This window comes from Nomia melanderi, chromosome 1 (genome assembly GCF_051020985.1).
Source record: "Nomia melanderi isolate GNS246 chromosome 1, iyNomMela1, whole genome shotgun sequence".
In the NCBI taxonomy this organism is placed as follows: domain Eukaryota; kingdom Metazoa; phylum Arthropoda; class Insecta; order Hymenoptera; family Halictidae; genus Nomia; species Nomia melanderi.
The window spans coordinates 3,345,111-3,368,495 of NC_134999.1; the positions used below are offsets into that span (position 1 = coordinate 3,345,111).

Sequence of the window (23,385 nt, forward strand, 5' to 3'; positions counted from 1 at the left end):
TTTGAATGTTTTATAAATTTTTTCGTATCAGGTGCATTCTGTGCAATTTTGCACTTTCAAATTTTGCACAAATGCATAACAACCAATAATCATTACTATACATTAAAAATGGTTAATGAAAATATTTTACAGGAAACGAGGACTATGCGTTTTATATGGATAAAACCGATGGTAGTATTTACGCGAATAAATCCTTCGATCGTGAAATCCGAGATAAGTACATTCTGTCGATTCTGGCTTCCAATGATCCTGATATTTACATAAGTCCAATGGACGCTGGACGTCCAGTGACTCAAAACACGGACCATGGACACGTTAATGTAACTATAACCATTCTAGACGAAAATGATAATCCACCAATTTTCGAGCGTAACGACTATTACGCTGGTGTTAATTCAATGGCAAATGTAAACGATTTCGTAACAAAAGTAACAGCGTCTGATTTAGACGTTGGTGACAATGGAACGCTCCATTATTATGTTGCCAGCGCTAATTTGTATAAATATGGATCGGAGAAACCTAGTGGTTCCATAGTTCCAAGTCCTTTCAATGTAACTCAGGATGGTAAACTTGTAACGAGCGGATACATGGCTGAATATAATCAAGACAGATTTATTGTTGAAGTAATAGCAAAGGAAACTGCTATTCCAGAAAGATATGCCATGACCAGAGTTCACGTATGTTTTCCTTCTTGTAAAATTTACGTAACTACTTATATCCTGCATTTATATCTAAGTGATATTCCAATTGAATTGTCTGTTTAAAACATGCAAAAATTATTTCTTAAAAAGTATGTATTTTTCATTTTGGGAAGGCAAATATATAAAAATTTCAAATTGCCTAATTTTTAAATAGAATATATTTAAAATGGTTCATATAAAGATTAAAAGTATTTTTTTTATAATCATAGCTTAGCTCTTGTTAATTTGTTAACAAGTTTCAGAAATGTTTACTGTACTGTTAAAAGAAAAAGAATATTTTTTTTTTTACTTATGTTATATCTTTTCGATATGTATCTATTGTTTATTCTTTTAAAGGTTTGGGTATTTGAACCCTCGCAACTTATCAGAGTTATCTTGTCGCGACCTCCAGAAGAAGTAAATCGTGAACGTGATGAAATCGTATCGGAATTATCAAATGTAACGCAAAGCAGAGTTGTCGTTGATGACATCCGGTACCATGTGGATGCATCCGGTCACATTCGACGAGAATGGTAAATAAGTAGTTTTAACTTCTTCAAGGATTAATCTCTTGCCTAATATAATATTAACACTTTAACAACAAAGCCGTTATGTCGAAAATTTACATCTAGTACTAATAGCAAAACTAGTCATCTAATTATTCTTCATCAGAAATGTCCGAAACAATTTGTATTTTACCAAACACTTTACTATTACAACAACATATTTATTTCACATTTTACGTCACTAATTATTTGACACAATAAACCGTCATCAATAAAAGACAATATTTTATTTGACGCAATATGAAGTTATACATCGTTAAACTATTAAAATCTGCAGTTATTTTGTTTTCCTCTTTTATGATACCAAAATAAAAATTGTTAAGCAATACTATATCATATCAAATCATAACAATAGTATACAAAGTATAATATTTAAATGTGTTATATAGGTGTGATATGTATTTACATGTTGTGGAACCAAAAACTCAGACTATTGCTCCGATTCCACAAGTACTTAAAGTCATTGATGCAAAATATGATTACTTGAAAGACTATTATGCAGGCTTTGCCATTGAAAATGTTGTGGTGAGAATTTTGTACTATTTATCAAATGTATTTAGAAAACACAATAATATTTATCACTAAAATATTCTGTTAGCCTGCTTATGCTGGAGTACAGGAAGAACCTTTTGATCCTGCACTGGCAGCATTGATAGCTTTATTAGTAGTTCTACTAGTTGGCGCTGTAACAGTAACAGTAGTTTGTTGCTGTTTACGTCATTGGTAAATATTTTTAAGGAATTATTTAATCATTATAATAAAATGTACAATGTAAAATACCTTACATGATATTTTAGGGTAATTACTGTGTCAAATGATATAAGGAAGAAAGATGGATTAATAAAGAAACAAATTATTGATGAATTAAATACTACGGAAAATCCATTATGGATTGAACAGTAAGTTACTACTTATCTTTCAAAAAAGAATAATATAACTGGATATAATTATTCCTTATTACTTTGGTGTATCTAGGAAACTTAAACCATACGAGGAACAGGAATTAACTATGCAAGTATTTAGTGAACCGGAAGGTGGTCTAGTAACAGAAAGACGTGGAAGTGGTGTAAGCATTGGTATGGGTGACACATCACAGGATAATACTTATGCTACTATACAACGTCCACTGCCTACCAGTAGGCATTGTCCCACAACACCTGATTATACAACACTTCCAGGAAATCACAATGTATGTATACAATTTAATTAATGTGTTCATATATGTATAATTTACATCGAAGAAATTGATTTACTCAAACAGTGTTTCTTAAAAATGTTGAAAATAACTAGAAAATTTTGTATAAAATAATATTTGTTATATTGTAGCTTTATGAATCAGCAATGGGTTTCCAAGGATCAACCTTCCAGCCATCCTCAAATGCAATACCACAACTTACACTTGATCGTGATGGCCAACCCCAGTTTGTTTCAGGATTAGTATAAATTAAGTTTCCTGCCAAGTCCATTTTTTAATCAATGTATAACTTCATTCACATATGTTGTACATCTTTATTCCCAACTCCAACTGTAGCACGCGTCTGTGAAAGAAAAGAACACTCGAATGCACACACCTTTTGGACAATAATTGAATAATATTGTTAGGTTTGTTTGCGAGTAGACGCGTGTACAAGACGAGTGAGAATTTTCCGAATTACCTAGGGAACCCTCTGACCATTTGCTAATTCAGTTTGAACTCAACAGCGAAGAATATTAAACGAAGTGTAACGACGAATGACAGTCAATATTATTGGAATAAATATTCCCCTGTAGCTGGTGTGTGCATGTATATATGTGTGCGTTGCCAACCTGTGGTCCCATCTAATTAATCGTTAGATTCATCACTAGGAAAATCAAAAACCGCTAGATAATAGACACTGTGAAATAGCTTAAACGACCTAAGCTTGGCACGACAGATATATGTATATAAGTGAATGTGTAGACTCCGTCCAGCGCAGTTTTTTCATTATTTCCTCACTAGTTTAATATTTATACACCCTTACGTACGTTTTACATGTGGAAAAATGGGGAAACGTACTTGTAGTGTCATTACTCTGTTTGTGTCGTTACACAAACAAGAGGATGCCATATTATGGCATCATTACAACAAAGTGTTATAGGTAACGAACAAGCTCATACTCTTAAAGCAGGGTTTGAAATTGTTTTGAAAATAATATTGTTCCTGTCAGAACATTTCGTAAAAATACTCAAAAGAAAATTTTGTTATAATTGTGAAAAGTTTTATATAAAAATAGGAAAAACTATCATGTTCCTCGAAAAGTAACAATTTCGGTCGGAGTAGAATATTTAATTCCTAGAAAATAACTCTGTTCTGATTTTATTCACTTTGTTTTCAAATGTTTCCTATTGCAAGTATGATTATTAATTTCCATACTATAAAAGATACATTATTAAACGTTTTTATGGAAAAATTATTGATGTTCTGTAATCGTTGTTATAAATTATTTGTAAAAATTGGAAATCAATTAAACTTCTATAATTATTGTGATTCGAATTTGAATTTAAAGATTTGAAAATACAAGGTTGTCAATCATTTATTTCTTCTTTATGTATCAGCAATCTGAGTTTGGATAATAATAATTACTATTATAATAATAACTTTGTTATCTTTACAAATTATTATTACTTAGTAAATATAAACAATAAATTGTATGAAATAAAAATAAAGTAACAAGAAAATATAAAAAAACTGAGAAAACAACAAATGTTATAATGTGGTATAATATAAATGGCAAGAATATTTATTATACCTATAAAATAAAAATAATAAAAGTATAAAATATTACAAAAGAAAATACAGTTAAAAAATATTGTACTTAAAAGTAATCTAAAGAGTAAAGGCTGCAACGTAATATAGTATGTTTAATTACATGTAAATTCAAATTCAGATTGCAGCAGTTAAATTTAAATTTAAATATCAACAAGTATGTTTGAATTTAAATTTTTAAGTTGAATTCAAATATCCATATATTTGAGTAACAAACATCAAACTCAAATTTAGATTTTGATAATTATCATCATATATCATTATTGCATTTATTAAAAAGAGTTAATACTATAAGTTAGTTAAGGAATTAAAATAATGAAAATTAGTGATGATAATCATAAAAATGAAATTTGAATAAGATTCAAACTACCATTACAGAATTTCTATAAATGTAACTTAAATGTATTGATCCACGACAGAAAAACATCTTACTTCTGTAGACCAAATTCTCAAGGATCGGTAATTTAAAGCCTAAACTTCACTCTATGATTAAACCACATCCTTAAAAATTAATTTCATTCAGCTGCAACAAACATTCGAAAATTAAAGGAGACTCTTCTTGAGACATATTTCAATCTCTGCCTTAACGATACTCGTAATAAGAAAATTTCGAATCGAAATATCAACATATATCATACGTTCGCATGTAATTGTTGTTTACAATATTATTCGTTACATATTTATTTAAGTTAGGATTAAAGAACTGATTTTTATCCGATAAAACTGTGATTTGATTACGCCCGCGTATGTATGTGATTGTTGACTTGCATTTCGGGTTTTGTACAAGACATTAGCGATGGGCGGATATAGTCATATCATAGCTAGTTAAAATGGAATCGTTTGCACTCAGTTTTCATGTTATGTGTGAATATAAACATTCCACATTCTTTATAAGGGCCACCTCATTTCTCATCACCTAAACCGTCCTCAACGAAACATGTGCATTGGGGTCTAAGAAATTGACTGCAAACGGTTCTCATCATAATATATCATGTACCCGATGGAAAATAATAACTTAACTATGATCATGTTATGTCTATGAGCATTTAATGTAAAACTAATATCAGTATCATGACATTATTAGATGGTTATTAATATTCCAGTTCGTAAAAATACCTGTTTATTGATTATAAATTTATTGTAACATATTTTATGTAAATCATTGGAAAGAATTATTCATACGTCAACATACATCACATCTAACATCATGTGGAAATAAATATTCAATTCTGTGTATTTACTTAGTTTCTTCTGTATAAACACACTTATCTTCATCTGAAACACTTTCCTTTATCTTAGCGTTAAAATCGCTATCAATGTCTTTTAATTTTGGTGCATAATTATAAATCTGAACTACCGAATTCTCTTGTTCTGTCCATAGTTTATATCCCTTTTTGGTAGGATATCTTTTTACACTTAAACAAATTAGACATGTCCATTTTACTCCTTTTACAGGTTTTGACATTAATCGCACTTTTGCTGTTTCACCGGGTATAAGTGGGGACTGACAGCACTTACAAATCGTTTTCTTAATATCAGATTCTCTAGAAAGAAACTTATATTTACCAACAAAACTGAATAAAGATGATAGAAAAAATTTATTCTATAGAATATAAAAGAAATATTGTAATAATTGAAAGAAATAAGAAAGTATTTCAATATTATTTTCATCATTGATGTTCATCTGTTTATTAAGTAACTATGCAAAAAAATTTTGTAATGCACTGTATTATAAAAAAGAATAGGTTTTGACATATCCAATCTGTCTTCTCATAGCCTATCAAGCTTTTACTCAATTACACAATGAAATATTCATAAAACATTAATCGAACTTTAGTTATTTACAGTAATGTTTCAAAAATAATTATTTATTCAAAAGTATTTTGAATAATATAATTAATAAAACTCACATTCGCAATACTGATTTTTTTGCACATCCTACCATCATATTACCATAACATGATGCTGCTACTCGATTTTTTAATGCCATTAAGTGACTTGCCTGAAACAATTTTTGTTCAATAATTACAATAAAAAAAGTATAAAATAGTTAACGACCAAAATTACCTGATAGAGATAATTCATCCTTTCAAAAATATCTTTTCCTTGGCATAATTTTATATCTGAATCAAGAATGATAGAATAAATATAGTCTTGTACAATAATATATTTATATAGTTTTAGGAATTAAATTGCTGTACTACCTTTTACAATGTTTCTAAATTTATAGAGATTTTTCTATTTTAATAATTTTGTGTTTCAAAATATGATAACAGAATGGATTTTACTTAGTTATTCTATTCTCTTTTTATTTTAATTAGTTTAATTAAATTTCTAATTATCTAATTATTCCTTTTCTCTATTTCTAATTTCTAATTATCTTCCTATTTTTAACATTTTTTAAACAAATATATTTATGAAAATATTGATACATAAAATTTTCATCACAAAGTAAAAAGAATATTTTAAAACATTTAAAAAATATTAAATCACTTAGTTTTATTTATAACTAAAGATAAAACTTCAGTATAGAGTATTTCAGTTATTCAACCAAACCTTTCACATTTTTATTAATATAAGAAGAATTTAAGAAATTAAATTGAATGATATAACTCAAAAGAAGCATAAAATAAGTTGCATGTTTATATGAACAATTTTTTTACTATTTGTGTCAATAAAAAGTGCTTTGTTATTAAAGATACATATACAGTGGTAGATAAAAGTATTTATATAGTTAAAATATGGATCATTATCTTCTCATTGTATAATTGATATAATATTACTATGTCATATAGTAATTATATAGTTTCTTCATATCATTTTTATTAGTATCCAACTATATATTTTTATATAACTTAAAATAGATAAACAATTATTACATATTAAATTCATTAAGTTTTTATATTAAAAGATGTAAAACACATCATACCAATTTATAAATGATTGATCAGTTTGATTTTTTAAAAATATATTTTTATTTATATACAAGTACATTCGTTATAAAAAAACGTTATTCTTATATAAATTATTATTAGATGCAAAATACCATAATTCTTGTTTTTCTATGTTTATTACAACTGAAACTTGTGAACATATTATTATATTTAATCACATAAGATTAACAATGTAAATAACATTACTTTTACCTATATAAAATATAAATACTTTTATCTCTTACTATATGTCTAAAACTGTTAAAGTTCAGACGTTGAATTACCAACCCATTATTGTACATCAAATGAATGGAAAGATCTCGTCACTTCCTTGTTATTTATTGTACATGGAATTTCAATATGTAGATACTGACGTTTTTACCATATAATAACGCTTAATATGTGGTAAGTATAGGTTATCTTACATCCTTTCAATTATCTTACATAGAGGGGACTGAAATTCATAATAGCAAATATCCTAGTAACAAGAGCCATAATTAAAAATTATTTATTATAAAATATAAAATTTACTAATCAATTAAGTAATTACTATAAAATAGCAAAACATACATAAAACTTTGACTTAAAAAATTATAATTTTAAAAATTAATACTTGAACTTCAAAAGAAAGAGAAGGAAAAGAATACTATTTTTTATATTTTTTTACAAACATATATAAATATTTATTGATAATTTAGTACAAAAATACGTCCAGGTGTTCCTAGTTTCTTTTAAAAAAAATTACTATGATTTACATTTTTTTTGCAATTTATTTTTGTCTTAATTTTATAAATTTATAAATGTTTTAAATTATATTATATTTTTCACGATTAAGAAAGGTACAACTTAACAAAGATATGTTTTCTTTAGCCTATTTTTATTAATTATTATTAATTTAATTTGGTAATTTAAATACATATTTTTTAAAAACACAAAATTAATCTATGACAAATTACAAAATTATGGGTCTTACATATATACTTGTAAAAGTGTTAATCATGACATGATCTGAAAACAAAAATATATTCATAATTTTTTATACAAATATATAAATCCTTTTACCCTATCCATATAGGCTGTACAACTTTAAAAATACATTTTCTAAAATATAAAACTTTACAATTCATTGTTTTAATGAATTATAAAAATGTCTAGAATAAATTGGTTCTGGTGGGCGTTCTCTAACTGGTGTATGCTTGATTGGTGTATATAAGAGATCATTCTGTATTATAGAAGTGTCTTTTAAAATCGATGTTGAATTTTTCGTTATTGGTGTTGTAACCAAATGTGGTATGCCACTCTCATTAAATATTGAATTTATATGCTTCTTATATGTTACTTTCTCTTTCCAACTGAGATTTGGTGTAAATTCTACTTCAGAAATTTCTGTTATTTCTTTAGAAGACTCCAGATCAGACATTTCTGTACTATTTGCTGTATTTCTATAATATAATTAATATTAATCATAACATATATCACAATGCATATATAATTAATTACAAAAATGCAAAGAAAATCTACTGAATTATGTAAGAATTTCTACTTCATCCTTCATATTCATGTTAATGTATAAACAAACATGTTCAACATTATCAGTAAACAATAAAAACACTTTGCAAAAATCATACATTTAACTTGATTAACATAAACATTGTTTTAGTTTAACAAAATTAAAGTTCTTAGAAACAAGCAATTATGAATATTTTTCAGAAGGTAAGAATCAATGGAAGATTATTTCTTTTTACATGTACCGTCATATTTTACAGACATACATAATTTCTTTAAACATGATACATATTTTTATTCTGTTTTTTATTCCTACTTTAAAATTCAATTTATTTTGATATTTACTTTTCTCTATATTTGTTCCATGGTTTTATACGTTCTTACTACATTAAGTTACAAATTCTATAGCGCGTGTCTTTCTTGTTATTATAAGTATTTAATATATTAAATATGTAGTTAATAATAATAATAATACTTACTGGTCTAAATTATTTTCCTCATTATAATGGTAACCATATTTCTCAAAAATAAGTTCTATATTATCACATTGTTCCTTTAATGATTCATATTCCGTTTTGGTTTTTTCAAAAACTCGTTCTATAGATACATCTTCTACATGCTTATCTATTTTTAATTTAGTTTGAATTATTCCTTCCTGATATAATAATATTACATAATGAATTACAGTACAACAATACAAATCCATATAATATTTATCTCATTATTTCAAACATTGCAATATGCTGTTTTACCTGTATAAATTCTATTTTCTTCCATAAAGCTGCAATCTCAACATCTGTTTCTTCACTACGATCCCCAAATCGCCCAATAGAAACATCAGGTCGTTTCCACGTTTCAGCTAAGTTTTCGAGATTTACATCAAGCTGGCGAGCTTGAAATATAAGCTTTTCGAAATGATTTGCATCCATCGTGTACTATTCGTGTTTTATTACATTGGATCTGACAGTTTAAAAGTTTTAAAATAACAGGTTGACCAATGTAATGAATATAATTGTTAACGGATGGAATTAAATGGAAAAAAGAAATAGATATTTAAACGGGTTACGTTAACCTAGCAAATCGTGTGTATTTAAAATATTCTTTTCGTGCAAGGAATAAACAATTAAGAGCTAAATATATTAATATAACGTATTGTAGAAATTACAGAACATATTATTGAAGATTAGCAAACACATATTACAAGGTTGCCTACCATGTTTGGATAAGTTCAGAAAGTAATTCAAATTACTGAAACATGATATTTATTAACTTATAACTACAGGAATAGGTGTAATAGATATACAAGTAAATATTATTGTCATTAGTTTAATATGTGGTATATTATGATTATTACTATCTTTGACTATATGTCGTACATTAATCAAGATGTTAAATATTGGTATAAAAACAACAGAATTCTAACCATGGTACCTTATATATACACAGACAAGGTATAGGAAAGCATAACATGTACTGAAAAATTTTGTCATATTCTCGAGGGGGTCCTAGGACCCCCTTACCATTTTCGTGTCACGCTCTGTCACATCGACTTAGGCAGGTTTTGCATGGCAGCACTATAAGTGATAGAAATTGGAATAAAAAATATTGAAATACAGACAAGATGCGTACTTAAATTATACTGGATTATATACTGAATTATGTCCTAACGTTTACATTTGAGAAGTAAAAGAAAAATAAAAATATCTATGAAAATGAGCAAACTTATTATCACAAAAATAGGGGTTCACGAGGAATACCCTTTCTGTTTTTCTGTAAGTGGAAGCAGGGCGAACAAACCACTTTTAAAGAGAGAAAATGCAAGTAACATTCCTAGTGAAGACACTTTTATAGCCGAGAAAGAAATTTCCCTGCAGGTCTTGGTTAGGTCACCACGAACGCAAGATGCACTTTACAGTGCTATGCGTTCTGCTCGTAAACCCGCTATTCTTAAATTTTATTCTATCTACTTATATTGAAAAGATTGTAACGGAATAACCAACGAGAAATGTCAGAACTTTGTAGCCATCTATTGATAAATATATAAATTAAGGTTCTCGTGATGTTCATTAATTAAATATATCACTCGAAACTGAATATAATAAAGAAATATTAACCGAATTCCACGTATACCTTCAATAGTTATTTAAATGAAATTATCGTAGAAAACTGTCTATGTTTTGTGAGACGAACGGCAAACTGATCTGCATGAGAGTTAATAGGTCACCGACTATTTTCAATATTTTTTGCTATAAAAAATATATTTCAGTTAAAATATTGCATACAAGGGAATTAAGACTTTCCTATACTTTTTATTCATTACTTAAATCTTTTTATTTGTTATATGAGAATTTAAAATCGTATCGATAGTCAGGTTCAATGAAAAGCAATCCTTTTGGTGATAGAAGCTAATAATTAATAATTGTCTTACTTATTGATGGGATAGGGAAAATATTTGATTTTATCCGCTAACCTTTTATCCTCTAACTGCCGCTGCCACGGATGCGTGATCGCTCTTGATAGCCTGCAGCCGGTATTACACAAATGTAAGTTTATTTTCTGAATATTGTTAACTTTAATATTTATTATTTCGGCAGCACTTCTAATTACATCATGGTATTTAAATATTCATTCTGATCAACATGTTATAAATATATGTATATTAGAAATACTTGAAGATAAAGAATTTATAATTTTCTTCTTATTCTATTACAGAATACGAACATACAAAATTGCAACGGAGAAAGGACGAAAAATGGGTAAAGGTGCATGTTTAAATACAATGCACAATCTGTACGTATTTTAAGTCCGTATTCAATGTTTTTTATTGTAATTCCTATCACTTATAGCGCTGTAATGCAAAACCTGCGTAAGTCGATATGACAGGGCGTGACACGAAAACGGTAAACGGCTCCTAGAACCTCTGACAGCCTGTAACAAAATTTTACATTGCTTGTTATGTCTATCCTATACCTCGTCTGTGGTCTCGGATAGTTCCTTAAATAGAGATAATGGGGTAACATTGTTTTCGAATTACTGTGTGAGAAGAGTATGTACTTAAGTTACACACCTTTGATATAGCTGATTCGATTCTTACTAACAAGCCAAAAATCTTGTACTATCGGTAACATCGAGCGCGACACCAAAATGATACAATGGTCTTGATGACCCCTGAAAGCCCTAGACAAAAATTCCTATAAGCTGCAACCGTTGCAGTATGTACAACATCTGCCCTTACGTATCTTAAGTTTGTGCTAGGTAACCTGTTCTATCTCGTCCATGCTTGAACAGAAAGTGTTTACATGGGTGCGTGATTTGAGAAATAAAAATCGATTCCTTGATCTGAAGGTGTAAAAATGCAATAAAAAATAAAATGTAAAAATTCTATCATATTATAAAGTGTATCTTGATTAGTACACACTATGGTATCGTATCCATCAATTAATTTAGTGGATTTAATTATTGATGAGGTTGCCTTAGAAGGTTTAGATGGTATTACTCTACAAGGTTAATATAAACATTAATATTTATTTCATTATAGTGTACACAACTTTTTATCGTACAATCAATAATTTTGCAATTGTAGTGTAAAATAATACAACTTCTGTTAAATAAAATTGCTGATTCAAATATATTTCATAAAAGTATATTAATCTTTTAAAAATAAATATCATTCGTATCTAATTTTTTATTTGCTTTAATAATTTAAACTGTAAAAAAATGTATTATCTATAATTTTTAACTCTGTATAATTTCAATATGTATAGTTTAAATAAATAGTCGGTAATAGTTAAAGATTAAAGATTAGTAAAGTAAAATTAATAGTATAAGGAATAAAATTTCATACATTAAATGATTATATTTTTTTACAGCATTATGGTTACGTTTAGCACAAGGTCTTAACAATTCTTTTCCACTTCCTAAGCCATTAATGATTCAAATATGGTCAATATGCATAGAGATCAGAGAATTTGAATTTTATGAATTAAAAACTGCAAGAGAACCGCTTGTTATTTATGATCGATATGAATTTGTAGATCCTGATTTAGGTATCATACTAGAACCTGTAAGTATTATAAATATTTTTATAACAAAAATAATTATTTCATTTTGTTTTAATTTATCAATTACTCCTGTATTTATCTTTATCACATTAATATATCTTGTCATCTTATAAAGAAATACCAAATTCTTCTATATGTATAATTATACTAATTAGTTTTATTACTTTTTGGTCATAATCAATATTGAAATATTTGTATTTATAGGACAACGTGCCACCAGACATTTATCCACATTGTCCAATAAATGATGTACCTAAAGGCATTAAAGGATCTTGTTCAACATATTATACTCGTAAACTGATAACAGAAAATATAAGAATGCTTAGTTTAGATGAGGTTACAGAAAAATATGGAAATAAATTAGTTATAGTTGCATCGCAGACTGAAAGAAATCATGCTTTAATGGGAGGTGAAGTGTCTCCTATGATTGACTTGAATGTAATACAATATTGTTTCCTTGAAAGAGTAGGCAGATCACGGTATCATGGTGAAGTTACTCAGGGAAAACTTAGCCTTAATGCATTGAGAGAAGATCCTAAGAGTTTATTTTATCATCGAAAATTGTTGTTACGTCATAAATTAATAACAAAACAAATACATCATCAAAAAAGTGGTGGTCACAGTTGTAATGGAAGTCTTTTACATCTTACGAGATTCTTTGTCGAGAGAAAACCGAAAGCAATTTTTTTAGCTGAAGAGGTTATTAAAATTTTACAATCGAAACCCAATTGCGTTGCCGAGTACGATGAAATTAAACGCAAATTACGGATTGAAAATCCAATAAGGAAACTATTTAAAACTACATTTTTTCAAAAAATTGTGAAAACAGATATCGTAAGTAATGCATATCCACAGATTATACAGTTATTTTTAACTATTAAAGTGTTTATTTCTCATTTTGAGCAGAGAGTACCCTATAGAACTTTATATCCAAACGCACAACCTACAGAATGGCAACAGAAAAATAACCCATCTAAAGAAAAAAAAATTAAAGTCGTACAGTTATTACAGCCCACTATTGATGTTGTTGAAGCATGGAAAGATGACATACAAGAAGAGGATGAATTGCATGGTTTGTTTAATAATTTTACTATAAATAATATATTCTCTATATCATGTTTTAGCAAAAACATATTCTGAATGTCTTTATTCATTGCTAAGTCTGAGATTATAGAATTATTATTTTGTAATTCAGTTGATTTTATACATTGAACCTTATTGTTTAACATTTAAAAGATTCATATTAATATTTTAAAATATTTGTTATAAATATCTGGGAGTTTATAATATATCTTTTTTATTTATTGTAGACTTTCATTCTTTTTCTTTTTTTGTCTAATATTGTAAATATATTTTTATCTTGTAGAATTAAATATCTCAAATCATAAGTATTGTGTACCTTATTTGAAGCAAGCCAATGATATAATTGAATCTACTGGGAGCAATGGCTTATGTCAAGGAGAATTAGGTAAAATGATGGGTCTAACTAAACTACAATCACGGACTATTTTAAGAAATTTAGTTAAACAAAATATTGTTGCAACTTATATGAATGATATCGGTAGACAAAGACTTACAAAATATGTATCAAAAAGATTTGAAAAAGGTAGTATGTTGAGTAAACAGTTTAATATAGAAATGCATAAAATAAAAGAACTTACAAAACAAATGACTGAAAATGATGATTCTAACAAAAGTGTATCTATGAAACAAGAAAAGGAAGAGCCTGCAATCGATGAGAAAGAAAAAAAAGCTGTAGAAGTGTCTGAATGTGTTACGATCAGTGAAAACAATGAAAATATTTGTCTCGAAACAACAGAAGAACCAACTACATCACAATCAGTAATACAAGAAACCTTTTATGTTGTGAATCGAATATTATATAAATATCGCATAACAAAACGGGCAAATAAATATAAACGTACCTTTCTTAATTATAAAAATAATATACAAGCCAAAGAGGAGAAGACAGATTCCAATGTATTATCTGAAATTACTGATTTATCAAAGAATGAAAAAGCAGTAGCTGCATATAAAAATATAAAAGTTGATTTGACAATTTTATCATCCTTAAAGGCACGCAAATCAGAAAATGAAGGATTCATGGAGAATGTACAACATAGTGAAAAAAAAAGTTCAAAGCATTTACCACATATTACTTATAGATTACTGCGAAGAGCTAATATGATTATAGAATCAGTTAAAGAACATCAAGTTATTGACGACATGACTAAGTTAATGAAGGTAGGATTATACGAGGAAGGAATTTTTGTTAAACAATGTTATATTAATGAAATGTATGTTTTACAAGTAATTAGTGTATATTTTTTCTTAGATGATTCACGAAGAAGAAGATAAAGAAGGGTATGATGTGAAAATTGATAAAAAATCCTTGATAAGATTGTTACAAAAACTTGCAAAAGACAATGTGGTAAAAAATATAAAAATAACACTCAGTGGAAATGGTAAAGAAAAAACTTTGATATTTATATGCGACCCAAATATTGACACTGAGAGTACTGTTATTCAATCAGCTGTGGAACAAGCAAAATTGAAATTTTATTTATTACTATCACATAAAACTAAGTCACCTGCAAAGAAATATACAGAAAAAGCAGAATGTATTAAAAGTAATAATAGTAAAGATGTATTAAACAAACCTGAAGATAAGCCTTTGTTGAAACAATTTAAAGCTCTATCTGAAAACTATAGATGTGGTCCTGTACGTATTTGTCATGTTTTATATTTAGAAGTTAAGATTAATATGACAAACGATAAAAGAACAAATTAAATTAATGCTAATAAGTGTAATAACATGTACCACTTTTTGTGATTAAAACAATGTAATTAAATTCATCTTTTAATATTCTAGAGAGGATCAAAAAAATATGGATATAGTCCAAAATTTATACGTATGCAAGCATTGCATACGGTTTTGTTCTATTTAGTTTATGAACATCCTGGTGAACCAAGAACTTCAAGAAAGGAACAAGTACAAGCTCTACGTAACAATGGTTTTAGTATAACGGATGAACTGGCAGAAGAATTTACTACGATTTATACCACAGATGTTAATTGGAAAATGTTTATACCACCTTTACCCAAATATACTGGTAATTACATTGTTTTTTTTTAAATGTAAATAAGCCGCCTTTTGTTATGCTAAATATTGATTGTATTATAAATTTTTATTTACAAAATATGTCGAATATTTAGTCTTGAACTACATTAAGCAGTAAAAAAATCCATCAATTTTAAAATAATGAAATACAATATTTTTTTTTTTAATTTATTATTTTAATATTTGAATTTTAATACTTTCGTTTCTTATTTTCAAGCAGAAATTAATATAATTAATAAATGAAATCTCGATAATAATTTAGATATTAGTTTATAGTTCAAAGCTGTAATTGTGAATTTTCAGGTTGGCCTGAAGGGTGGACATTAATGTGTGATGTTCTATTGCGCCTACCACTGTCTATATTCGTAAAACTTCATTTTGTCTCATTTGTTATACCAGAATTAGATGAATATATAAACCATCCTATTCGAAAGCATTATTTAGTTAGAGAGTTACCACCAGAGGTTCGGAATTCTTTACTGTATGCCCGCAAGTATATTTTTAACATTCATGAAACAATGACAAGATTATGTTACATTGGCTTAATACAATTTGGGCCTCAAAAATTAAAGGAAAAAGACCAAGTATTTATTTACGTGAATCGTCGTACAGAACTTATGGATACAACTTCTTCTGCTCCTGGTTATCATATAATTGAGGACAAGTCATATCCAATATATAAATATAGTTTCGATGAGTTGTCGGTAGTTGAAAAATATTGGTACGATATGTGGAATACATGTATTAGTACACCACTAGGTGGTCGACTTGTTGTTCAAGGGAAGGATATAGTACTAGAAGACTTAAATAAGAAAACTGCAATGATTCAAGCAGCAGTAGCTCGTTCTCCAGAAGAAGCGGTAAAATTAGATACTGGACAAGTGCCTGGTGATCATAAAGGAGCTGCAGGAATAGATTCAGCATGTTTCGCGCATCTCAAAAGAAACTGGAACTGGGGTATTAGTAATAACACTCAGCAAACAAAAAAACAACAGAACGTAGAATATGAAAGAGATACCTATCTTTCGAAAATAAAAGCAAAACCTCTGAAATTCACAGAATTTTCTGGTTTGAAGAGAGTGTCTGGTCCTCCGTCTGTTAATGCAACTGAATTGAGGAAGAAAGTGCAAACAAAAACTGACGGAAACACAAATCAACAAAAAAAATATGAAGCACTGACATGTTGTCGAAATGCGAAACAGAAATCTTACGTAAGGAGAGTACTACCGCGTAAATGTTCTAACAGAAAACGAACGAAGTATGACGAAATTGATTATCGTGCATTGCAACGAATGCATAAGTTACGAGTAGATTGGGATCCATATGAGGATAAGATTTTGCTTATTTGTAAGGTAGCCATGGTATACTTGTGTCCAAATCCACGAAAACAAGTGATAACATTTTCTATGGTGAGGGACGTTCTACGAACGTACTCGCACATTTCATATAATAAAACATCGAGAGCTTGTCAACGACGATTGTTGTATATGCTTAGACAACAACAAAATGTAAATATCGTTGCCTTAGGAGTTGAAGAGATTAAACAGAATTTTTTTATTAGGACACGTTTCGATAATATCATGGATAGGCTCAAAGAAGAACATAAGAATTTTTATGAGTTTGACACACAAGTTGCAGAAGTGTTCAAATCATTAGTTTCTTACATCATTAAGAAATACTACGATATTTCAGATGTTGAAGCAAAGGACCCCCTTCCTATGCCAGCAACTGCTCAAGAATTTAATGTGTTTTATAAAGTGGTACATCCTACAAAACCATTTGGCAATCGTGGCTTTACGAAAGATGTTCGAAATATTAATGATATAAATTCTGCAGTCATTAATTCTGTCATTCACAGTTCTATGTGTTGTGGAAAAGATAGAAGATCTTGGGCATATCAGCTATTTAAAGTGTACCAGCAATATCCAGAGATGCTGCTACGTAACGCTATGGCAAAAATTCGAAGTGATCAATTGGTTACAGTTAAAAAAAGTCAATTACCTACAATAAGAAAATATGGTAATTATATGCCTATGAGTAGTTCTCAATATCAGCTAAGTAGTAATTACATATATAAATTTCATACCAAATGGCCGTACGATATTTTTAAAGAATCGTATGATGTTTTCTTTAAACTTAGTAACTGGTATCATCAAATTCAATTAAATAAGGAGAATGACATGCTAGAAAATAGCATAGGTGTTGAAGTGTCACCAGTAACTGGTGGAGTAATAGCAGCAATACATGATTATATTACAAGAGACCAAATAGATTTTGACATTGAAGTACCCGATCAAGTGATAATGCTTGATCCAAGATTACAAGAAAAAGATGAGACATACTTTAGAATTGCTAAAAGGTATCAAGACGTCTTAGCAAGCTTAGACAATTTGAAATATATAAAAGAATCTTCTTCTCAAAATAGTGGTGTAATAACTAATCTTGGACAGAATAAAGAACGATGTAAGTGCTTTAATTCTGATATTTTAAACGTTAACGATGTTAATTTTCATGGTATCGATTCAAAATCACAGAAAGATGTCTTCTTAGATATGGATGCTGAAAAAAATTTACTGTCACAAGAATACGACGTTGAAGAAAGGAATTTTGAAGATGCTAAGAGCTTCGCTGACTATGATGATTTGAACTTTAATAGCGACGACGAAAACTCTTGTAATGCAGCTGATGATAATACAATCAAATTTCAAGATGGTACCAAAATTGTATTAAATAAAGAAGATATTGAGCGTTCAACAGCTTGCGATGAGGATGCAGCAATGGAAATAGAAGAAGATAATAATCTTAAACTTCCCAACGAAGAACAACTGTTACACTATAATGAAGGTAATAGTGTAACAAATATGGAAAATTTAGTTCCTTCTCATTTGAGTTCAAAATCAAAAACAGATATTCAAAAACAGATAATTACCTGTGGAAATAAGAGATGTAGTAACAAAGATGAATCTGATGTAGATGAACCAAAAAAGAAAAGGTTAAAATCAGATGATGAAGTGGTGAATTGTGAAACAAAGACAAAGAAGGATGTAAGTGAGTTACCAAATAATGATAATATTTCAATAAAATTATCAGATCAAATACAAAACAATGATTCAAATAAAACTTCTATCCATGAAGTTGATAATTATAATGGTATGAAACAAATAACTGATAGTACTAATCCTAGTGAACAAACTGCTTTAAATATAAAAAATGAAATTACTATTCCATTAAGGAAGATAAATGAACAAACATTCACACGTGTTAGCGACATTTTGAAAAGTGTACCTTCCGAACAGTGTTATCTGCATCAATATTGTAAAATTGATGATTCAGGCGATATGCACAAACGATATACTCGTTTAGCTTTGTTGAGAATGCGAGAGGAATTAAGTGAACTCACTGTGGCTGACAGTCATCATGCTCATGAATATTTTGTTGTAAATATGTTCAAAGTTTTTTATTCATTAAATGCACCAAATTCGCAAGGTTCAATAGCATATGAAATTTTTAGAAATTTTCCGATACCTTCAGAATTGTTACCTTTAAAATTAGAAGCTGCAAGTAGTTTAATTCGTGAGCTGAACGAATATGCTGTTTTTCCTAAAGATGGAATTTCATATTCTGATCTTAAGAAAAATCTTTCTGAAGAGTTTCCCTTATGCTTGAGTGATATAGAAGCAGTTTATAAATTTGTACGTGATAAAAAAGAACTTGGGGCTACTATCCCAGAATTGACAGTAAGTAAATGCTAAATTACATTTTTCTAGTGTAGTATAATAAATAAACATAAACTATATATAAATATGCATATGTTTGCGAAGATATAAAAGATTGAAAAGTGGAATTTACTATGTAACTATATAATACTGTCTGCTTTACAAATTTTATATTCAAATTTGGTTTTTTTATACAGGATCAATTTATAAATACCTTAGGAGAAAATTTATTTCATATTCTTTCATTCCTCGTCAAACATCATTTGTTTTTGCGATCTGGGGTAACAACTGTTCGATGTATACACCATCGTTATGCGGATTCGTGGTTAATACATTCATATAAAATTTGTCGTCTTGAAAAGGAGTCCCTTGTTCCCCTGCCCAAGAAAACAGTGTACGTGACAGAACCTGAGATAATAATAACTGAAGGTGGCAATGACGTAAATACGATTGAAAAATCTAATGAGAATCCTAGCGTTTCATCAGAAAAAGTAACACCCAACACTGCTGGTGGGAATCTTGAATGTTCTACTCAATCGGAAATAAAGAATCAAGAAAATGAAGATTCTGATAAGGAATTATCTGATCATAGTGATGAAGAATACAATACACAAGTAAAAAAAAGAATGCAGAGAAAAAGAACAGGTTTATTGCCACAAAGGGACATATCTAGGGCTGTGAAACAGTTAGACCTTACGTAATTTTTCTTTTTGTATTCAAAATTCTTGAGAAAAATAAATTTATATAAGTCGGTAATTTTTTTAATTGATATTTCAGGACAAAAGAAGAAATACGTGTTGCCATAAAACCGTGGATTCGGATAGATGGAGTTTTGAATCGTAGAGTGTTAGATCGCATGTTGGGTGCAGTATTATCATACTGTTTGACGCATCCGGGTATAGCACTAACAAAAGTGCAAACTAGATTTCTCCCCGCTTTACAACCGTGTCATACACGTGAATTAGTTGAGGTAATTGTTTAATCTTTAAATACTTAATACTCGCAGTAATGTTTTGTTATATTTGAAGTTACGTTTTGAGAAGTGTTATACAGGGTGTTTCCGAAGTGTCCGGAGAGTACCATTCGATAAACAGACAACTTTGGATGCTGATATCTTGATAATGGCTTACTCGAAAAATTTCATTTGTATAGTTTGGAAAAGCTTGAATGTGGGCTTCAAAAATATGAAATAGAAACTATTAGGTTCTATTTAAGAACTGTAACGTGACCTTCATAGAATGTTTGAAGGTCACCTTGCGGTCAAATACCTCCAGTCCTGATATGTAATATGTATTTCATACCTTGTAAATTTTGATTGACACATTTGTTCGTATCACTGATATTTTTCGAGATAATTCGGTATACTTATCTTTGAAGTAATAACACGCATATTCTCGATTCGGTCCCCATACATTTTTTTTTTTAAACAAAACCTATTTTTATCTCGGAAACTAGTGAGCTTTCGATCCATATTTACTGGAAGGATTTCTAATTCAGTTTAATGAGTTGTATACACCCTATTATTTGTGCGCTACAATTTAAAAACACCCTGTATATTTTACTGCCATTATTTTTTATTATTAATGATAAGGAAGATTGATAATAAAAAAGCAAATTTTACTTGTTTCAAGAAAAAATATTTAATTGTCATTATTTGATTTTGTAAAATATTTATTTTTAAAACAGATTTTAGTGAAGTTGGAATGTTTGGAGAGGATAATATTAAAAAAACCACGCGTAACTTTGTTTTCGAAACCATCACCGATTGAACCAAGTAAGCGAGAAACTTATGATATATTCCGCACTCATTATTGAGTTTTTTTGGACATAAGTTATGTTCTTTTGGTTCTAAATATCAGTTGTTATTCGATTTTCTGATTTTCATTAAAAAGCAAGAGCTACAGTTAGAAAAATTTTTCCAAATATACATGACTTATACCCAAAGCGTTAGCACTGAAAAATCTTATAACTTTAAAACTAGAGAAATTAAGAATAAGAACGTTACGTTAAGTTAACTGAAAAAGTTTATTTATTATTATTTATTACACTGATTATTTTTTTTATTCTGCGTTTTAGAGACTGTAAACAATGATTGGAATACTGAAGAAGAAATTTTCCTTGAACCTGCTACAGGAGCAATGTTAAAGTTCGGAATTTTTTTGAGCACTAAGATGTATAATTCCGATTATATTAAATAAGGGACATAAAGAGAACTGTTAAATTTTATAAAAATAGACACATTTACATTTATATAAACTGACATCAATCAATTTGTATATTTAACAATTAGATTTATAATTACAGAGCATGTAAAAAGGTACTTAAAATTATGTTACATTAGCATTAGTTAGTCAGTTGAGTTACTGTGTCATAATTTTTATATTTTCTTTTCTCTTTTAATATGTAAGATAAATTTGTTTTTATACAATATATTATTCAGTTGTTTTTTGTTTTATATGATTGTTGTTATATTGATATTAAAATCCATCGCTTCTTTATATAAAATAATATAGTGTTATTATTTACTTCAAAATCCTACTATCCTTCGTCTGCCGGTTTATGTTAAAATATTTTTATATTCTTAAATTATTAAAAAAATATCAATATCGTATTTTAAATGATGAAGCATTATAATATAAAAAATGAAATAGCAGCTGCTTGTTTGACAATAACAAAATGTAATACAATTAAGTATATTTTTTTCAAATTTTAGAGATTCATATTTTTTATTAAAGTTTCTACTGAAGTAAAGCAAATAAAAGAGATTATGTAATATTTTGTAGCAGTTTACATAAATTCGTAAGGTTAAAAAATTGGAATTTATACTATTATATATTATACATACAAGACTTCGTTACATTTTTATAGAAATCATAATGAGAATAAATATATTTTATGGAATATATAAATGTCTTATATACTGAGGGTACAAATAAATATGTTGGAAATACAATGCTTTCTGCAATTACATATTTATAAATAAAAAACGGAAAATCTATTATATATGACATATGACTTACATCATCTGTTTATAAAAAACCTTAATTATTTCTGTTGTATCATTACTATTATTAGTTAAACAATTACACAGCCAAATATAATTCATTTTATTGTACATGCTTATTGCTTTAAGTAGATAAATAATCTTAAATTTTTTTTAGGAATCTTGTTAATTTTATTATTAATTAAAAAAAAACAATAAAATATTGTGATACAATTTACGCTTTTATAATGATAATAAGTTCATAATAATTATGTAGATATAAAAACTAATTAATTTAACAAAAACATTATGTATTCATAATTATATTCTAATAACTATTTTCCGCATATCCTTCCTTTCTAACTATTTTTACAAGTAAAAATTAACTGAGATTGATAAAGCTAATCGATATAAAGTATAATGAGCTGAATAAACAATATATCGGGCGATAATGAATTAGAATGGAATACTTCGTGAAAATGAAATTAATGATGGAATATTTAATTGAATTACAGTGCTAACGTTGATTATAATAAATATATATTTTTGATCCAATTTTAGTTACGAAATTCATATGGACAGAAATGTTGAATATACTGTGTGATAACATTATTAACAATAACATATTTGTATATTCGTGATCATGAAAATGGTTCACTAGTAATAACATATATTAAAATATAGAAACAACAGTATAACATCTTTAACATTGCTTAGATTTTAAACTAAAAATTATATCCAATTTATGTTATAAAATACGTATTTACTCTTTGTGATATTGTAACATTTAAGAATTAGCAACTTGTATGAAATTTGATCTTTAAGGTACATGTAAACTTTACAGTAATACATTTTGACTACAACATATTATTATATATTCCACTCCTCCAAATATAAAAACATTTTTGTAAATATTATTCTTATTACAAAATGTGATGTAACTAAAGAATGAAAGATTTTTAACTTGAAAATAAAATGATACTTTACATTTTTATGGTGAGTATTATGAAAAATCAAGTATGTGTATTATGTTA

General features: G+C 28.0%; 4 protein-coding genes across 10 annotated transcripts in view; 2 read left to right on the top strand and 2 right to left on the bottom strand.

The window, feature by feature from the left end:
* Cad87A (cadherin 87A) overlaps nucleotides 1-2,723 on the top strand; it is a 345,230-nt gene extending 342,507 nt beyond the window's left edge. Inside the window, exons 22-28 of the mRNA XM_076371967.1 lie at nucleotides 133-677; nucleotides 1,038-1,213; nucleotides 1,636-1,771; nucleotides 1,845-1,969; nucleotides 2,044-2,145; nucleotides 2,222-2,435; nucleotides 2,573-2,723. Of these exons, the coding sequence (XP_076228082.1) occupies nucleotides 133-677; nucleotides 1,038-1,213; nucleotides 1,636-1,771; nucleotides 1,845-1,969; nucleotides 2,044-2,145; nucleotides 2,222-2,435; nucleotides 2,573-2,689 (1,415 nt within the window). The 3' untranslated portion in view covers nucleotides 2,690-2,723. The remainder of the gene's footprint in view (nucleotides 1-132; nucleotides 678-1,037; nucleotides 1,214-1,635; nucleotides 1,772-1,844; nucleotides 1,970-2,043; nucleotides 2,146-2,221; nucleotides 2,436-2,572) is intronic.
* Nucleotides 2,724-5,260: 2,537 nt separating this feature from the next.
* Rpp21 (ribonuclease P protein subunit Rpp21) lies at nucleotides 5,261-7,434 on the bottom strand. 5 transcript variants are annotated; one of them, XM_076372000.1, is made up of 4 exons: nucleotides 7,253-7,434; nucleotides 6,099-6,154; nucleotides 5,942-6,033; nucleotides 5,261-5,575 (listed from the first exon to the last, which is right to left on the bottom strand). In XM_076372000.1, exons 1-4 carry the CDS (start codon nucleotides 7,254-7,256, stop codon nucleotides 5,269-5,271), a joined length of 459 nt encoding a protein of 152 aa, XP_076228115.1. In that variant the 5' UTR covers nucleotides 7,257-7,434; the 3' UTR covers nucleotides 5,261-5,268. The 5 variants fall into 5 exon arrangements, with proteins under 5 accessions (XP_076228115.1, XP_076228119.1, XP_076228127.1 ...); XM_076372004.1 differs by having other exon boundaries at nucleotides 7,339-7,429; XM_076372012.1 differs by having other exon boundaries at nucleotides 7,210-7,259.
* Nucleotides 7,435-7,954: 520 nt separating this feature from the next.
* Nucleotides 7,955-11,166, bottom strand: LOC116431982 (uncharacterized). Its single transcript, XM_031988230.2, has 4 exons — nucleotides 10,941-11,166; nucleotides 9,223-9,430; nucleotides 8,950-9,125; nucleotides 7,955-8,406 (listed from the first exon to the last, which is right to left on the bottom strand). Exons 2-4 carry the CDS (start codon nucleotides 9,397-9,399, stop codon nucleotides 8,088-8,090), a joined length of 672 nt encoding a protein of 223 aa, XP_031844090.1. The 5' UTR covers nucleotides 9,400-9,430; nucleotides 10,941-11,166; the 3' UTR covers nucleotides 7,955-8,087.
* A 275-nt stretch (nucleotides 11,167-11,441) lies between these two features.
* On the top strand, nucleotides 11,442-21,888 carry LOC116431895 (general transcription factor 3C polypeptide 1). Of its 3 annotated transcripts, XM_031988096.2 has the most exons (13): nucleotides 11,444-11,974; nucleotides 12,340-12,533; nucleotides 12,736-13,365; nucleotides 13,438-13,603; nucleotides 13,898-14,775; nucleotides 14,867-15,253; nucleotides 15,404-15,644; nucleotides 15,956-18,115; nucleotides 18,203-19,389; nucleotides 19,566-20,065; nucleotides 20,146-20,338; nucleotides 21,055-21,142; nucleotides 21,445-21,887. In XM_031988096.2, exons 1-13 carry the CDS (start codon nucleotides 11,890-11,892, stop codon nucleotides 21,564-21,566), a joined length of 6,831 nt encoding a protein of 2,276 aa, XP_031843956.1. In that variant the 5' UTR covers nucleotides 11,444-11,889; the 3' UTR covers nucleotides 21,567-21,887. The 3 variants fall into 3 exon arrangements, with proteins under 3 accessions (XP_076228075.1, XP_031843956.1, XP_031843866.1); XM_031988006.2 differs by having other exon boundaries at nucleotides 15,956-19,389; nucleotides 21,445-21,888; XM_076371960.1 differs by lacking the exons at nucleotides 19,566-20,065; nucleotides 20,146-20,338; nucleotides 21,055-21,142; nucleotides 21,445-21,887 and having other exon boundaries at nucleotides 11,442-11,974; nucleotides 15,956-19,089; nucleotides 19,164-19,351.
* Nucleotides 21,889-23,385: the final 1,497 nt, after the last annotated feature.

Coding starts and splice junctions, on each gene's coding strand:
- Rpp21 (XM_076372000.1), bottom strand. Junction 6,034..6,098: donor GGATGAATTATCTCTATCAG/GTAATTTTGGTC, acceptor AAATTGTTTCAG/GCAAGTCACTTAATGGCATT. Junction 5,576..5,941: donor AAAAAATCAGTATTGCGAAT/GTGAGTTTTATT, acceptor GTTTCTTTCTAG/AGAATCTGATATTAAGAAAA.
- LOC116431982 (XM_031988230.2), bottom strand. CDS start 9,399: ATGGATGCAAATCATTTCGAAAAGCTTATATTTCAAGCTCGCCAGCTT. Junction 9,126..9,222: donor AGAAAATAGAATTTATACAG/GTAAAACAGCAT, acceptor TTATTATATCAG/GAAGGAATAATTCAAACTAA. Junction 8,407..8,949: donor GAGGAAAATAATTTAGACCA/GTAAGTATTATT, acceptor ATTATATTATAG/AAATACAGCAAATAGTACAG.
- LOC116431895 (XM_031988006.2), top strand. CDS start 11,890: ATGGTATCGTATCCATCAATTAATTTAGTGGATTTAATTATTGATGAG. Junction 13,366..13,437: donor AAATTGTGAAAACAGATATC/GTAAGTAATGCA, acceptor CATTTTGAGCAG/AGAGTACCCTATAGAACTTT. Junction 14,776..14,866: donor ACATGACTAAGTTAATGAAG/GTAGGATTATAC, acceptor ATTTTTTCTTAG/ATGATTCACGAAGAAGAAGA.